This window comes from Suillus subalutaceus, assembly GCF_016647625.1.
Source record: "Suillus subalutaceus strain FC151 chromosome Unknown DFJ58scaffold_33, whole genome shotgun sequence".
In the NCBI taxonomy this organism is placed as follows: Eukaryota; Fungi; Basidiomycota; class Agaricomycetes; order Boletales; family Suillaceae; genus Suillus; species Suillus subalutaceus.
The window spans coordinates 6,842-22,776 of NW_024540282.1; the positions used below are offsets into that span (position 1 = coordinate 6,842).

Genomic DNA, 15,935 nt, shown 5'->3' on the forward strand with positions numbered 1-15,935 from the left:
TCGTGTCACAATTGTGAAAAGGATGAGAGGAGAAAGAAAAAGAGCGGCCAGCATGAACGATAGTACAGCCCGCGGTACCCGCTGGTCCGCCTCCCATTCCAGCAATTCTAAATACTACACCGGCCATAGGAATAATCACTCACCCTCCTTCGACGAAGTTTTGCCATACATAGTCGCGCAGGCGATCAGCATTTGGAAGCTCCTGGATCAAGTGCTTGATTGTGTTCTGCCCTAGCCCAAAAAAGTCGGGCCCCGAGACAGAATTCGAGTGTTGGCGATTGCGGATAGTATTGGCTTGCTTCACAATAGTAGACCATGCGCCGGTGGCGGTACCAGCGATTTGAGGACGATCTGGGACATCAGATGCGACGATCTTGAACTTGGGTCCATCCCCGCCATCGAGAATTGAGCAAGTGTATATAGCGTCTGTGGTGGGGTCCACGGTTGAAGAATATTTTCTGCAAAGAGGTTAGTTGAGAGCATTATTTTGATTCAGATGGGTGCTCACCGTGTTACCTCATACCCAACAGGGAAGATATACCGTTCCGTATGAAAATGCTCTCGCATGCAAACCTCTCCAAGTTGGTTCACTGTCATGATGCCGACGGTAAGTGGTAGTAAAGGACGTCCCTGTTTATCACGTGGAACAGTGGGGATGCTGTAGCTCTTTGTTGTAACAGTATGGGCTTTCAGACGTTTAGGCTTAGCATGGCGCTGAACCTCGGTTGCACGAGACGGTGGCGTAGGTGCAGGGGGAAGCCCCATGTGGGGGGGTAATGAAGGAGATGGACCAATAAGTGGAGGCGTATTTCCAGGGACAGGAACCAAGGCAGGGTGCTGTCCGCCACCATTAGCACTAAAGCGTACAGGATCATAATGAGGTTGGTCGTCGCGAGGGGATAACAATGGAGAAAGTGACGACTGGGAGTGCGCCGCATTGATTGAAGGGACAGGGTCATTAGGCGAAGGCCGCACAGGAGGCTTAAGGCGAAGACGAGTGCCCTTGGTGGACACAAGAACAGGGGCTCCTGGGCCACCTCCTTCCGGAGAAGGGCCAACACCCATAGCGGGCTGCCCATGGGGAGGCTGGCCCATGGCCTCTTTGCCTTTAACAGGAGCTCGAGGTCGCTTTGGTTGGCGACGGGCTTCACGAGCCTCCTCCTCTGCACGGTCTCGGTGTTCATCTTCTGCACGCTTGCGAGCCAACGGGCCGACATGCCGCGAAGTAAGTAGTGGATCAACCTCATGATCGTCAATGTCTTCTTCTGCCATTGCTTGACGGAGGTTGGATACAAAGTACGAACGGGCTTTCAAGGTTGAGAGGGAGCGAGGAAAGGCACTGGACGGCGGATAAGGAACACCCGAGACGATGGGCTCGGAGTGTGTTTCAAGCTCACGAATGCGGTCGAGCATCTTGCTGGAGTGGAGAGTCAGACTAATATATGAGATATCGATATTGCAGTTACACGCACTCCCGTTCTTCCCGAAGTTTCACATTACGTTCCCCAGAGAGCCTTAACTCGTGCTGCGCCTCTTTATGTTTCTAAGGCAAATTTGTTAGTTCGATAAGGCATGACGAAGGATGGCTGCTCACATCCTCCAACTCGAAGAACTTCCGTTTCAGTTTTCGATATTTATCGAAGACGTTTTCCTGATTTTCTTTTGGAGGGGCCAGTGGCGGCTGCTGGGTCACTGACAACGGGGGCGGCGGCGGCGGGCCCATGACGACATCAGCGGGCGGGCCCATCGTTGTTGACGATGAGCGACGGCGAGACATGGAGTTTGTGTGAAAAGTAGAAAAGAGACCCGCACAAGAAGCGCGCAAAGGTAAAATCCAACCAAGTTCAAACACGACTACACAGCCAAGGCTCCATTTTTTTGTCAACGTCAAACCACCACATTGACGGCAGATCCAGCCTTTCAAAACTCTCTCCTTATCTCCGGTAGTTCTTAATTAAATATTTTCAAGAATATACCCTATTTTTCTTTTTAGAATATCAAGTTAAAACTTGGAGGTTACAACAGAATTTGGTGTTTTTCTTGAGATCCCTTGTCAACTTTGCCACGGCGAATCTGCCACGGCGTTGAGTCTGCCACATCATTTCACCATCCTATTACTCCCGGAACCTTGGGCCACGCCACTACCGCTTTCCTTTTTTCTATTTCTGGCAGTAACATTTCTCGGAACAACTTGAAACCAAGCAGAACGGTTGTGGTGTAGCATATAGCAACCATGGACCGTCAACGCGTTGTCAGTTTAGAAAATTGACAGTAACGTCTTTTAAAGCGTATTCTCATCACAATTTTCATCCTCTTCCACATCAACTCGACTTGGTACTCAGACTCAGAGTCTAGGTCAGAGTAAACCAAGGATGTCATGTGAGAGAGGAGGTAAAAATAGCACTACTGCTCGAGTTTTGTGCCTGTGCCTACCACCACTGGAGACCAAGATAATCGCCTAAACATACTGGCTTGGGATTCAGAATGAAGCCCATGTCATACACGCTCAGGTTAGCGTGTTCATATTTTGATCATCAGCAGGGACAAACCAGTTTATTGATAACGATTCTGTCAGAAAAGAACAAGAGTTGACGGCACGGTAGGGCTGTGCAATGCCTATGCTGGCCCCATCAGGAATCTGTATTCCTACCAGTGTGAACCTGATCTTCAGAATCCCTTCCATCCACGTGAATCATCGGTACTGATCTGGCTCAAAGTGAAAGCCGCACGGGACGCCGTTCAGACACTCTGTGAGCGCAAGATAAACGTCAGGAAGGCGTGACTGGGAAAGATATTACACTCTATCTATCACTTGAAGTGCCAGCACGCACATGTACGTGTTACTGAACATACCTGCAACAAAGAAGCATTGGAGTTGAAGAAGTCATCGCAGCGAAGGCTCCGCGTGAATAAATTATGAATTCCAAATTGCATCACACTAACCGCATTCAAATGATACATTATGAGAGCAAAAAGACACAGCAAGTAAAAGTGTACACAGACAAACGAAATGGAACATGGTATCGAAAAAACAATCACATGATATACATCCAGAAAGAATGATGAGAGAGAGAGAATACATGGTATAGGTGCCCAAACTCATACTTTTGGAGTTGGACGAAGTACCAGTAAAATCCCGTCCGAGTGCCCAGAGAAAATAGCGTCAACAGAAATTTCCTGATCAGAGGTAGACAAAGACATTGAAGAGGGTGGTCGTGAACGGGAAGACGTCCCGGACGATGAATAGGAGGCGCAACGTGAGCTTGACGGCATTCGGGAGTTGATTCTTGCGTCTCCGAGTCGGCGCCGCGATAGCGGCGTATCTTGCTCATTTTCAGCCCTTGAATACGGTTTATTAAGATGAGAACGAGATACGGGCGGAAAATTCCGGTCCATACCTTGAATCCCTGCCAGCAAGCAGCAGCCCAAATTTACCAAAACCGAAGCCGCCATCGCTCGGTTGCCCCCGATCGTTGACACCCCATGATTTAATGACATCGATCCAGCTGCGTACGCTATTTTCTGTGCGACTAGTTACAAAGTCAAAGAAACTCCGACCCAAAACCCTGGTAGTTGAGAGGAGAAGGTCGTTGGAACAGTAGAGGACCGTGCAATGAATCGAGAACCGGTCAAGGATGAGGGCCGATCTTGGGGACTGAGGGGGCAGCGGATTAAAACTAATTATTGTTGGTTTCTTGCCTCGGCTGCGGCTTGATGACGCATCACTGGCACAGTCCATATCCGTGGAAGGGCAGGCAGCCGGTGAAGTGAGGTCGGGTATACTAGGATTAAACGTCATCGGTGACGGGTCGCCCCACCGCTAGTCATTTTTAGACAAGCAGTGATGGATAAAGTATGATGCCTACCCTAAGTTCGAAGTTCTTCGCAGAAGGTGTGACGACTTCAACTTCTTGCGCAGTAGAAGTATTCTGGAGCGCCTTTCCGCCTGGTGTAGCAAACGATACGCTCCCTACTATAACGTTGTGCACGACGGTCCGAGACTGAACCGAAGTTACAAATCAAACTCGTCAGATGAAGGATCGAGACTACTACTCACGATCGCACAAAGAATGTATCCTTTGAAGGGATCTTTATGCTTTAATCGGAGATATGCGAGAGCAGCGGCTTTGTCTTCTCGGATAGTATCACTAATTGATACAAAATTTAGTCATTCATCGGCAAGTGAAAAATGTTATTCGTGAACGTACTAGTGCATCTGCTTTACCTGAGAGAACTCGTCTGGATGTGCAAGTTCCAAAGCAGAGCGGCCTATTAACTCGCGGGGTTCAAAGCCTACAGCAGCGTTAACGTCAGAGGAGCACTAAATGGCAATTGTCGTACCCAGGAGGTCGGAGACTGATTCGGTAAGGAATAGCCATCGAGCCTAGACAAAAGGGCTTTGTTCGGGGCCAGCGACAAAAGCAGTGAATTATTAAACTTACATCCTCAGAGAAGTCTACGATGGTGACTTCGCACAACGTTGAGCTGGTGTCGTACGGTCTGAGGTAAGGAGGCACGTACTGAATGAAACGCGTGGCGTTTCTGATTCCATAGGTAGTCACGGTCTGATGGATCACCTTGGCAATAGGAGGGGGCCGTTATGGTCCGCGTGTAGGCGCGAATTGTCGGACTAGGCGAGCCTTACAATTTTGTTACACCAACAAAATACCGTCAGAACTGACGGAGAGAAGTGAGGCTACGGAGGGTCGGAGGTCAACAGCGCTTTTATCTCTCCATTGTAGAGAAGACTTAGGGTTTCCAAACCCGAGGACGCTTGAACAGAATTACCAGAGTCATAGTATTATTTTTTGGAGATTGGGTTGGGCGTCATTATGTAGTGGTATTAGTTGAGTATTACTATCATTGATTAATATTGATTCCAGAAAGGATATGCTTCCGTAATAAACACGATAGATCTGAGCAACATAAGGTAACATTATCCTCGTTCATACGCCAGGTTCATTCAAACCGTGCAACGCCTGAACAACGCGGGGAGGTCTAGTGGGAATCGGAGTCGCCCAGGACTAGAAGCGGAATCCAAGTCTAGTGCCCCCTTTGCTGTCAGGTTTGTGCCTTGAGCATTTAATTTCATAATCGTGGGTTTACCAGATCTCTCACACAGACCGGTAACGGCCCACTCAATCTCGACCGGGTCCAAGTTTGTAGTCACTTTGTCATTGGTTCAGTCGTGCTCTTCTCGCCGAGCCAAAGATATTAGATGTGGTCGAGTGCTCGAGACGTCGCTGCAGGCGACCTCGTTATCATCTGGCAGGCACGTTCCTCACCCTTTATGGTTTTAGGGTAGCTCACATGCCTGTAATTCATTTATGTCAGACTCGAGAACTCATTCAACCTTTACTCATTACTCCAGGGAAGGACCTTAACTCCAGGTTTGGATATTACCGGCATGCAGACCTAGTTGGAATTCCCTACGGGTCCAAAGTCGGATCTCGCAATGGCAAAGGATTCATCCATGTCCTTCGACCCACTCCGGAGCTTTGGACGATGGCACTTCCCCATCGTACTCAGATCTTGTATCTTGCCGATATCGCGTTTATCACCTCATGGCTTGACATCAAACGTGGAAGCAGTGTCATCGAAGCGGGTAAGCGTTAAAAATTGGACTTATAGCGGAAAACACTGCTTTTGCTTGGCTATCGTCCACGATGCTGCACCACTTTTTTAGGTTGGTCACAGCGAACAAAGACACGTGGATCATCGTTCTAGTCTTCATTCATCCTTGTTTACTACGCCGCATTGATGTATCCTCTCGCGATTGATGAGCAGATTAACAACGTGGCTCAGATTGAAATCTGTTCTCTCTATCTCTTTTTATGTTCATATCCCTTTCATTGCCTTTCCCTAAACGCCTGTGCCAATCGGAAATTTGACCTCCGTGGGGTGAACCCTTAATTCACTACGTACATCACGCAGGTACTGGTTCGGGATCGTTCTCCCACTCCGTCGCAAGGACGATAGGGTCGGTAGGACGTCTTTGGTCATACGAATTTCACGAGGCCCGTGCAAACAAAGCGAGGTGTGCGGCCTTCTACTTTAAGCCATAGTAAAGAATTTAATGACATTCTAGGGAGGAGTTTTCGCTCCACGGAATGGCAGACATTGTCACTCTTACACACCGCAACGTGTGCAAGGACGGTTTCACAGTTGAAGACACGGTTGATGCAGGCATGTCTCTTCCTTATCATACAGATTGATCGCCCGAGCTGGGTATCTATTTTCTACAGTATTCCTCGACCTTCCGGCTCCGTGGGACGCTATCGAGCACGCCAAGAAGGCATTGAAGGTACGCCCACTGTTCGTTGGCAATCAGCATGTCCAATTTACTCGGAAATGAATAGAAAACCAGCCCCACTCGTATATGCTGTTTTAGTCCGTGTATGGAGCAAGTCCTTCGAACAGTTAGCGCTCTAAATGATTCGGGTTTCACGGGTATGTTTTATTTTAATGTTGAATGTTACGTGGAAGTCTCACACGTGCACCTTTGTTAGACATTACGATGTTTGAGACGTTACTGAGACCGCACGAGGTTCATCAACTATCACCACAGTCTCTGACCCAAGCGGTTGAGAAGCTCAAAAAATTAGAACAAAAACGTGAAGACAAACGCCAACATCAGATCGAAAGGTCGAGTAAAAGAAAGCGGGATGACTTACTGGAAACAGACACTGATAATCTGGGAGCGAAAAAGCTCAGAACCCAAGAATCGGTGGAGGAGGAGGTCGGTATCCGCGATATCCCGGATGCTGTGGTGGACCCTGGCCAGTCTGCCAACCAACCATCACCAATCAAAATATCTGTTTCAAAAGTGTCTCCCGACGTTCGGGGCCACACATCATATTTAACTTTTGCTCGGCTAGTACCTACAGCTCCTTCGAAATCTGTCACAGTTCAAGAGTAAATATCGAATAAAATTGTATTGACGACATAAATCATAAAGCTATAATGTACGGAGAAGCCCCTCAAATGGATCTACTCTGCTATCGCTCTTCTGAACGCTCGTTCTAACTCAGCTTCTTCACGCAATTTAGCAGCGTTCTTCTGCGGGCGAGGCCGCAGGACTCTGCCGGGCGTGGTGGTTGGGTTTCCATTACTGGAATTCCCATCACGTGTAGAAGCTGCATTGTCGAATCTATGATCGTCCTCTGATGCGCTTTCGGTATCTTCTCTGATCCGCTTCTTTCCATTTTGCCGCTTTACAGACGAGCTGCCCTTGGAAGGGGTATTAGTACCACTCTTCATTGGCGCCTTCACTCGCCCGCCTCTTATCATCCTCGCAACAGGAGTAGAACTTGACCGACGTTCAGGCTCATCAGAAGGAGCGATCTCCGAGGCCTGTCTCCTCAAGTCGTCTTCGGCCAGCTCGCGCATGGACTTGGGCATCGCATTACTCCGCCGAGAAGGCAAGTCAGCGGATATCTCTCCCATCTGCACATCTTGGGCGAAATGAAGCGGCGAATCACGGGGATGTGTATAAGACACCGCAACACCACTACGCTCGGGTACAGCCTCGTCGATTTCGGCGCCATCGTCACCGGTGGTCGAAGAAAGTAAGGACGAAGGCAAAACGGTATGTTGATCTTTCGGGAGATGAAACGGCTTCACCACATCGTCCGCGGTGGTGAGGTACCCTCCTGGTTGCTGGGGAGAGATCAGGTTCACGTCCAAATCGCAAGTATGAATGGAAATGAAACATACTTGCTCGCCTTGATGTGCCTCAGCATTCTGCATATCCAACCAATGCTGCGGCGTTGCATCATCCGTATTGGATGCGTATTGCTTTTGGAGACGATCTCGAATCCGAAGCCCTTGCACTAGACGTATCCAACGCTTGTGAACTTGATCCAAACGTTTGGCGCGGGCTTTCTCTTCTGCATCATTTTCAGCTTCCAAATAAGCCTATAGCCAAGGTTGAGTTCAGTGGACGCAGCAAGATCCGTGGTGTAGCAAGTTCACCTCCACTATGATGGCTTCGTTCTCCTCGGCCACAACAATTCCCTCAATTATCGGGATAGCTCTCCGATTCCTGAATTCAAAACCAGTCTTGAGAGCTTGTTAGCGCACAAGCAATCGTGCAAGCGAAAGACTCACCACTGCTTCTGCATAATCAAAGCCAAGCCTCTTGGCTACTTTGGCAACGCCTTTGACTGAAAATGATCAGAATTAAGTTCTGCGTAGCAGCCATCGCCGATTTCATCACGTACACGGGATATGAATACTACCTTCAGGGAGCATTGACGGAACATACAGATCAATGTTCCCAAAATCGTTCTTAGGAACTTTTCCCTGCAAACACGAAGATCAGTCATGTGCCGGGAGTCATTAAGACTAAACATACGTCAATGACTGGGTCAGGCTTGTAAAGCTCCGTCTGGGACCTTGCGTATAGGCCTTGCATGTCCTCCTGACCATCTCCACCGTGGGTATCTGTTCTTGCTTTCTCAAGTGCAAGCTCCATTTCCCGCTTGCGGCCAATAGTGACAGCACGTTGCTTGACCATCTTCATAGGTTGGCAGCCTTCTCGAACCACGCGCCCTTGGCGCATCCAGTTTTCCGCGGTCTTCAGAGATATGACCGAAGATCGAGGATATACAGGTTCGCCCCGGAACTTGCCCAATTCGACAGGAGGATCAATAACCTCTTCACGCTTCAGATGCCGTGAGAGAACATATCTGGACTTTGAAATTAGCATGATGCGTGGAGAAGGTGAAATTACGCTTGTACAAAGGATGACCCTTGAATCCGGCAACCATGGTGGGCATGCCCTCGGTAAGCTGATGGTTATGCAGTTCCGTATCCTCGGTATCATCGCGTTGCTACATGATCCGTGAGACTGCATGTACAAGCATAGAAGACATGACACACCAATCGATAGGGTCTAGTCACTAACTGCACGACACTATCCCACCACTCTTTTCGCCTGCCTATCCCAACTCCTTGCACCTTCGCCACTTTAGCAGTGTAGTCTTTGGCATATCGTGCTGTCACGTCACGGCCGAAACCATCCTCTTCTAGAGCAACCACGTAAGTCATGCGATTTTCTTGTGGTACTCCAGTCCTGAATGTATTCTCAGCGGAAGGGTCAAACACATGGCGTTTGTTGACGAGACCACGAATTGGATCGATAGGAAGCCACCAGCCGTCTGCGCGCGAAAAAAACCTCTGTCCAAAACACAGGAGGAGTGATTGTAGGGTCAAGAGTAGCTAATCAAGTATAGGCATGACTTCTGATGTCTCGAAGGTTGAAATATTTAACATACCTCTGGTGCTCGCTCGATTTTTAGAGTAGCCCTTAGTTTTCCTGAGCTTGATGACCGGCTGTGCCTTCCCTTTCCCTTTGGCTTGAGCCGAAGTTTCCCCAGGGGACGAGTCGCCCAGAACTTCTGCTGGTGACTTGGAGTTGATTTCTTTCGCCTCTTCGAAGTCGCTGTCTTGCGATAAAACATCAGTGTCTCTGGCTCTCTGCTTCCCCTTCTGTCGAGATAGTGGACGGTCTTTGTTGTCGGTTTTGAACTTGGATTTTCCGACACTAGACTGCCACGGAGTGCTCTGAAGACTAACAACCAATCTAGCAGGGATGTCCAATGCTCGACACAACGCAGTGAACAATTGTGCACTTGTATCACGAGAACCACTTTGCATCAAGGCGTGTTTCATAAGACTATTTGGACTTCGAATACGTTCCCAGTCGTCGCTTTCCTCGTCTTCAAAGATTGCGTTTCCACGTAGGGCAAGATCACGCTCGTTCTCGCCGAAAGTCCTGTTCTTGATGTGTCCTGTAGGAAGAACGCTGAAAAATGTGCCCGCCCACCATTCCACCAGGCGAGTAACGCTGGCTTCAAATAATCGACCTCGCTTATTCTGGTCGGGTACGCGAGACTTGTGTATTAGAGCAAAACCATTATGAAGATGAAGTGGTGTTAAGGATAACAATCGAGCCTAGAAGGTATTGACGGTCGAATCAATCGGAGAGAACAAGCCACTTACGTGAAGAAGCTCATCGTTCAGCCACTTATTCCGCACTCTCGCATTTGCAAGAAGACATACTGTATGGACCTTGTGGGTCCCAATCCTCAAGATGCGTTCAGCTCGTGCTGCTGCTGCTGCTGCCTTCCTGGATGATCGGATATCAGCACCTACGCAGACGTATGTGAAGAATACAAAGCAACTTAGAATCATCCTTCTTCGTCCCTGAATGTAGAGTGATTTCAATGTTCGCGCGTGGAGTCGGTCCTTCCAACTGGAGTTCTAACTCTGGGTTGGTTTCATGAATTTGTTGAGGAACATCAACCTCCTCCCACTCAAAGTCTTCTTCACTGCTATCTCCTGGTATCGACTGAGAGTCTAGCATCATGGTGAAAACTTGGTTGGTGGACAAGAGCCAAACTCTTCCACAAGTCACGATTAATTAGTTTCACGGCACCGCGTCCATCACGTGGTGTATATGATTGCTCGCTTACGTATTGACGAACTCCGCGGCCAAAGTATTACTCACACTGGCAGCACTGCAGATTACTTATCAAAACAATATGCATCTGCCAGCTGGCATGCCTTTCGCCACGCGCTTCAACGAGATAAATTTCGAGGTGAGCTACTACGCGACAGTTGCTCTGTCGATATCTTACGCCAGCCATGCAAGAACCTCATTGCAAATGCGACACAAGGATCCGTTCAAGCAATCGCGCAACTAGCAACCCTTGCGTCAGATCATGCTTGCCTCCCGAGCCAATATGAGCGCATGATTAAAGTCGCTTACCTCTTGCTTGACGCTATGCGTATTCCATACGGTGAAGATCCATCAGCCGATGATGTAGAAGCTCCATGTGCTGCCCTCACTTTCATTGGTTCCACATTTTTCATCTGGATATCAGACGATAAGATGTCAAGTGGCCTCATCGCAGACCTTTTGAGTCACTGGGGCGATATTCGCCGCTGGATCCTATATATTTATGACGAATTCATCCAAGCGGAGTCACTTGTCATCAACACCCGCCGGGACTGCAAGACCGCCATCGTGACCTTTTTGGCGTTGACTCGCGATAGGATGTTAAGTGGTTGGTCGAAGAAGGTGGTTTCTGATACCAAAATGATGCCCTTGATATTTGCTCTTTGGAACCTTGAAACCACGGATGCTCGATTCTCATCTCACACGGGGCAATTCAATGCGTATCGTGAATCTGTTGTTCTCAACTCCTGCTTCCTAATCTCGCACGAGACAAAATCACCGATTGACTGGGATAAGGCTTTGGTTCCTTTCGACGGACGGGCAGACGTCGCGTCGAGAATTGCGCTCATGCATTTGTCGCAAGAAATGGCACGGCAGTACCTGGATCCAGAGTGTATAGCATGGGACGTGCATATCGTTACAGCACTTTCATTCCGCGATGATATGCGTTGTGCATTATTAAACCTAGGAGCAATAGTAAAAATCACGCACGTTATCCATCTCATCGTCGGACGGTCTTTTGATCGAGCAAACCTCACATATGCTGCGAGGTGTATCTCCAATGCATCGCTGTTTCTGCGGATTCGTATGCAAGAAAATGATGGCAATCCATGGATGTCGGAAGCCATTCGGTCAGATCTTATCAAAGGATTGCTCAAATCCGAACGGTACATACCGTTCATGGACAACGACAAGGCTCGTGATGCACTCTCCGACATACTTCACATGATCATCCCCGCATACACTGTCTACCGCTCATTGCTCCTGCCCATAGCAAAAGCAGTGGATGAAATAATATACCTTGGACTAGACAAGCAGCTGGATAAACGTGGGAAATTACATGCGGGCTGGGTATGTCTGCAAGAAACGACCGAACGGCGAAAATTACTCAATTACGATGGTCCTGAAAAAGTTCATGTACAGACATGCCATAACGATAATGTGTGTTGGATCGTCTATATTTTTGGCACTACGTTGACGCGTAATCAGTGTCGGAAAACCGTGTCGACAGGTACGCTCAAGCGGTGTGGGGGATGTCTCCACACGTATTACTGCAGCAAATCGTGTCAGCGATATGACTGGAGGAGAGGAAAACACAAAGCATACTGTACTAGAGTTCAAGAACGTTCTACTTTGACTCGTGAGCGTCCTACTGTGCTTGTTCAAGGTCCGCATTAGCTTAGCATCATCTTACAGTCGGAGAGATGAACGGCATATCAAATCGCGACCTCAAATTCCTCGACTGCGTCATAGAAGATGAGCTGAAGAAACACAGAGCGCGTATCGCTAACCACGGGCTCAAAATCAACGTCATAGAGTTAGACCTCACTCACGGAGAACCAAACATCACTTTCGACTCCAGAGGTGTTAACCCAAGCCCATTCAAACTCTTATGTCGATGCGAACACTACACGAATGATAATTGGAAACGCCTACGACAACACGTCGCCAGGACAGACGAACCTGTTGTTTTGGTTCGCGCGTTCATTCCAGGTGGAATTTCGAGAAAGGCCGTATTGCGGGCCATCCCGCTTTTCCAAGTACTGGGACGGCCTCCCGTGCGACAATCACGCGTGTACGCTACTTACGTCTATACATGCTGTGGCAGACCGGGACAGGAGGCCAACACCAGTCCTCTCAGAAATTTTGCAGGTTGATGGGTCATGAAGCAGAACAGATATTGTACGACGAGTATGACCACCCCATCGAACAGTTAGTACGACACATAGGCCGTGAATGAACTTGGGAGTACGTACTATGTAATACCTCATATTTAATCAGTGGGTCGGGACCCACCAGTTCACACATGAGTTCCGCATGGTATGAACCACACCTCGAAGCGTCATGAAAAAAAATACGGTGACAGTGCCAACTTAATGCAAAGGGACGACTATCTTCCCCTGATTAGTCCGGCTAGGGGACTTGGAAACTAAAAAAAAGCAATAACCGACAGTGCATCGATGAATTTGAAGAGCTGACGCGTAGACAGAATCGTGCAAATACTAGCGAGGGCACGAGGGAGATGCATGATGTTGCGGATAATGTGAAGAGACCAATGATAACTATAGCAGTAGATATGTACTAGTTAGTGATTGAAATTTAATGCCAGACGGTACTTTACATACTAGTACAAGTGGCGGTCCGGCCAGGACATTGGAAGTTGGAACTGCTTACTCACAAAGCCAACACAAAGCAAGTACAAAGTCAGCCTAGCTTGGAACTTCATAACTAGTACTTGTTAGTAACTATTAATTGGTATACCGTAACCAAATGTCCAACACAAGCTCATTCACTGGCGATCATATCCCCAGCACCATTGGTCATCCCTTCGCACCAAAACTTGTAAAAGATCCAACGGCTTACTTTGACGGATATTTCTGCACTATCTTTCTGGACGAAGGTGTCTCAGTGGAGGTGAGTGGCTGCTACTCGTCAGATAGCAAGCTTTGTGTCTCACATATAGATCGTACTTGCTTGACATTAAGGAACTTCGGGTCAAAGATTACCAGCTTGGTGGTCGACCTCCCTCGTATCCGCCGAAACCAGAATTTTGTGGCGTTTCCTTAGCCCCAGAGCAATGTAGCCTGTTTGACATCAAAGAGTGCCACTCCCCACTTTCGCATCCGAACGACATAGAAGAAGAGTCCCACCGCCCACCCCGACATCCGAATAGCCTCTGGTACGACGATGGGAGCGTTGTCTTGAAAACCGAAGATGATTTCTTCCGTGTGCATAGATCTATTCTCAGCCAAAAATCTTCTGTTTTTGCAACCATACTTCTTCCAAGTAAGGATGAAAACACGGAAACCCATGCAGGATGCCCTGTGGTCGTACTGACCGATGACGCTGAAGAGCTCCGGCAGCTCCTCCTCACGGTATATGAGACGTCGTATGTATTGTGTTCTCAAAGATCAGTCGCTCCAGCTGATCTGCTGAGCTAGGTACTTCGAGGACAACGCGCGATATTTCGTCTATTTACGTGCCATTCTTCGTCTCAGTACGAAATATGAGATGGAACGATTGCGTGACTTGGCACTACAGCGACTGAAACGCGGCGTTCCGACGACGCTTACATCTTTCGATGATCCTGAATATCAGGATGACCGCGCAACCGCACAAAAAAATGTCCTTGCGGTCATCAACATCGCCCGGGAGACCAACTGCTTGGAACTGCTTCCTTGCGCCTATTACTACTGCACCCGCTTACCGACAAGTACAATGTTCGAGGGTAAAGGTGGGGTCGTCCTAGCCTCACCAGACATAACCGCTTGCGTCATCGGAAGAGACCGACTTCTAAATATGCAACGCCAGACAACTCACTCGTTTTTGTACACGCTTCCAAAACTTGCTGTTGGGTTTGGTTGCAAGGGTTGTGAAGTCAAGGAGTGTGACAGGTTGTTGTTGGATTATTTGCAGCGCCAGGATCTTACGAGGCCGTGCACGTTCGAACGATTCACTGATTGGAAGAAAATAGGAATGTGTAAAAGCTGTACTCCCTTACACCAATACACGAAGTCCCGACAAGACGCATGGGCGCAACTTCCTAGGATTTTTGGATTGGAAAGCTGGGAGAGGATCGTCGCATAAATTGATTCATGGGTGCAGTACGTTTCCGCGAAGAGACAGAAAAGGTACTCCTATGAAAGTTTTACTAGGCTACTATATTAGAGTATGTCATCACATATGTTGTTTGCCCCATGCATGTGCATCATGTGATAGAATTTTCTGACGTCCTCAAACTTGTTTGACTGCAAATGTCACGGAAAATCACGCAATCTACATGCAAAAATCTACATGTACATGCAGAGATCTATCTTAGAAGTATCAAATATAACGTTTCATTCATTCACTCATGAGGGAACCTCGAAGTGTCATGAAAGAAATGCGACAACGTTCCGAGACATGAAGTGATAGCATAAAAAGCATTAACCAGGACGTTGATGAAGTGCGTGATGCGTAGACAAAATCGTGCAAATGACGTGAGCATGAGGGAGATTGAAGGTGTGGATAATGTGGAAAAGGACGAATGATGACAATAGCAATAGATAAGAGCAATCAAAACTTGATGACGAGCAGGGTATGTATAATCCAAAAGAGGGGAATGGAATGAGATCAATCATAGCGACAGAGAAATGACACGGGGAACGGCAACCATGCGCACCGAAACATTAGAACTAACTAAGTGATGCGAGCGTAATCGATGAATGGGAAATAGAAATGAGGAAGTGGAAAGAAACCAAATGAATAATAAATTTACTCATTAGAATTAGGCAACAATAGTGCGGGACAATCTTCTGGAGACCGTCCTTCCAGGCACTATCGCCTTGAACGCGCGGAGAACGAGCGTAGCAGTAGCAGTGTTCTTGCTATCCTCCTTCGACGAGCGTGACGTGCTTGCACTGCAGGCCACGACACCAAGCTCATCCACAGACGGATTGCTCCACATGTCATCACTAGACACCGGCTGAGGCGTCGCTCGTCGAGTGGAATTAAACACCTTGAAGTTACGCGGATTGTTATTTGTTGGTTTACACTCTAAAGTGGAGAATGCAGTGTGAACAGGTTGAAGGTTGTCGGATTGGTATCCCTTGCCGACGCGTTTGACACCTGTGGTGGACATGAGGAAGCGGTCGTAGACGCCTTCCACACGGCGGAGGTCAGGCGAGTTGATGACCACCTGCTCCCCAGACTTGCGCGGCGGATAAGGTTCAACATGGAAAGGAGACGCAGTGAGATCACTGTCATCGAATAGAATCGACCGTTGTCTGATCGGGTGGGGCGTTTGCATCCCAGTCCCATTTACATTACCCGACCATGGCGTGATTGGAGGCGCGATGAACAGATTCCGATCGAGCACGGCAGACAACCGGGGCGTAGGCGCTGCTACCGTTTCTACCCGAGAACAATTAGCAACTGAACTCATCAGAACATGCAGAGAACCCACCTCTCGTAAGATCGAACTCCAGCTTAT

The 15,935-nt window shown here is 48.3% G+C and overlaps 7 protein-coding genes across 7 annotated transcripts; 3 read left to right on the forward strand and 4 right to left on the reverse strand.

Annotated features, from left to right (window-relative positions):
* DFJ58DRAFT_278259 (FYRN-domain-containing protein) lies at positions 1 to 1,911 on the reverse strand. Its single transcript, XM_041379618.1, has 4 exons — positions 1,595 to 1,911; positions 1,473 to 1,543; positions 509 to 1,417; positions 1 to 458 (listed from the first exon to the last, which is right to left on the reverse strand). The coding sequence occupies exons 1-4, from the start codon at positions 1,775 to 1,777 to the stop codon at positions 140 to 142; spliced, it is 1,482 nt and encodes a 493-aa protein (XP_041245537.1). The 5' UTR covers positions 1,778 to 1,911; the 3' UTR covers positions 1 to 139.
* A 1,032-nt stretch (positions 1,912 to 2,943) lies between these two features.
* Positions 2,944 to 4,833, reverse strand: DFJ58DRAFT_682093 (uncharacterized protein). Its single transcript, XM_041383232.1, has 8 exons — positions 4,522 to 4,833; positions 4,443 to 4,468; positions 4,342 to 4,384; positions 4,209 to 4,293; positions 4,058 to 4,148; positions 3,867 to 4,001; positions 3,399 to 3,820; positions 2,944 to 3,340 (listed from the first exon to the last, which is right to left on the reverse strand). The coding sequence occupies exons 1-8, from the start codon at positions 4,550 to 4,552 to the stop codon at positions 3,100 to 3,102; spliced, it is 1,074 nt and encodes a 357-aa protein (XP_041245538.1). The 5' UTR covers positions 4,553 to 4,833; the 3' UTR covers positions 2,944 to 3,099.
* An 81-nt stretch (positions 4,834 to 4,914) lies between these two features.
* DFJ58DRAFT_779510 (tRNA methyltransferase complex subunit Cpd1) lies at positions 4,915 to 6,939 on the forward strand. Its single transcript, XM_041389691.1, has 8 exons — positions 4,915 to 5,063; positions 5,122 to 5,272; positions 5,335 to 5,605; positions 5,935 to 6,037; positions 6,089 to 6,186; positions 6,246 to 6,304; positions 6,360 to 6,450; positions 6,510 to 6,939. The coding sequence occupies exons 2-8, from the start codon at positions 5,219 to 5,221 to the stop codon at positions 6,917 to 6,919; spliced, it is 1,086 nt and encodes a 361-aa protein (XP_041245539.1). The 5' UTR covers positions 4,915 to 5,063; positions 5,122 to 5,218; the 3' UTR covers positions 6,920 to 6,939.
* A 5-nt stretch (positions 6,940 to 6,944) lies between these two features.
* Positions 6,945 to 10,399, reverse strand: DFJ58DRAFT_779513 (uncharacterized protein). Its single transcript, XM_041389692.1, has 11 exons — positions 10,188 to 10,399; positions 10,006 to 10,132; positions 9,279 to 9,957; positions 8,884 to 9,161; positions 8,743 to 8,834; positions 8,357 to 8,690; positions 8,223 to 8,304; positions 8,110 to 8,165; positions 7,975 to 8,061; positions 7,717 to 7,917; positions 6,945 to 7,659 (listed from the first exon to the last, which is right to left on the reverse strand). The coding sequence occupies exons 1-11, from the start codon at positions 10,370 to 10,372 to the stop codon at positions 6,991 to 6,993; spliced, it is 2,790 nt and encodes a 929-aa protein (XP_041245540.1). The 5' UTR covers positions 10,373 to 10,399; the 3' UTR covers positions 6,945 to 6,990.
* Positions 10,400 to 10,540: 141 nt separating this feature from the next.
* On the forward strand, positions 10,541 to 12,766 carry DFJ58DRAFT_744533 (uncharacterized protein). The gene is made up of 4 exons (XM_041387324.1): positions 10,541 to 10,604; positions 10,658 to 11,905; positions 11,954 to 12,104; positions 12,161 to 12,766. Exons 1-4 carry the CDS (start codon positions 10,548 to 10,550, stop codon positions 12,619 to 12,621), a joined length of 1,917 nt encoding a protein of 638 aa, XP_041245541.1. The 5' UTR covers positions 10,541 to 10,547; the 3' UTR covers positions 12,622 to 12,766.
* A 375-nt stretch (positions 12,767 to 13,141) lies between these two features.
* On the forward strand, positions 13,142 to 14,725 carry DFJ58DRAFT_779516 (uncharacterized protein). Its single transcript, XM_041389693.1, has 3 exons — positions 13,142 to 13,378; positions 13,450 to 13,853; positions 13,906 to 14,725. The coding sequence occupies exons 1-3, from the start codon at positions 13,235 to 13,237 to the stop codon at positions 14,549 to 14,551; spliced, it is 1,194 nt and encodes a 397-aa protein (XP_041245542.1). The 5' UTR covers positions 13,142 to 13,234; the 3' UTR covers positions 14,552 to 14,725.
* A 505-nt stretch (positions 14,726 to 15,230) lies between these two features.
* On the reverse strand, positions 15,231 to 15,887 carry DFJ58DRAFT_658106 (uncharacterized protein; the record flags this gene model as incomplete). The annotated part of the gene is made up of 1 exon (XM_041382015.1): positions 15,231 to 15,887. The coding sequence occupies one exon, from the start codon at positions 15,885 to 15,887 to the stop codon at positions 15,231 to 15,233; it is 657 nt and encodes a 218-aa protein (XP_041245543.1).
* Positions 15,888 to 15,935: the final 48 nt, after the last annotated feature.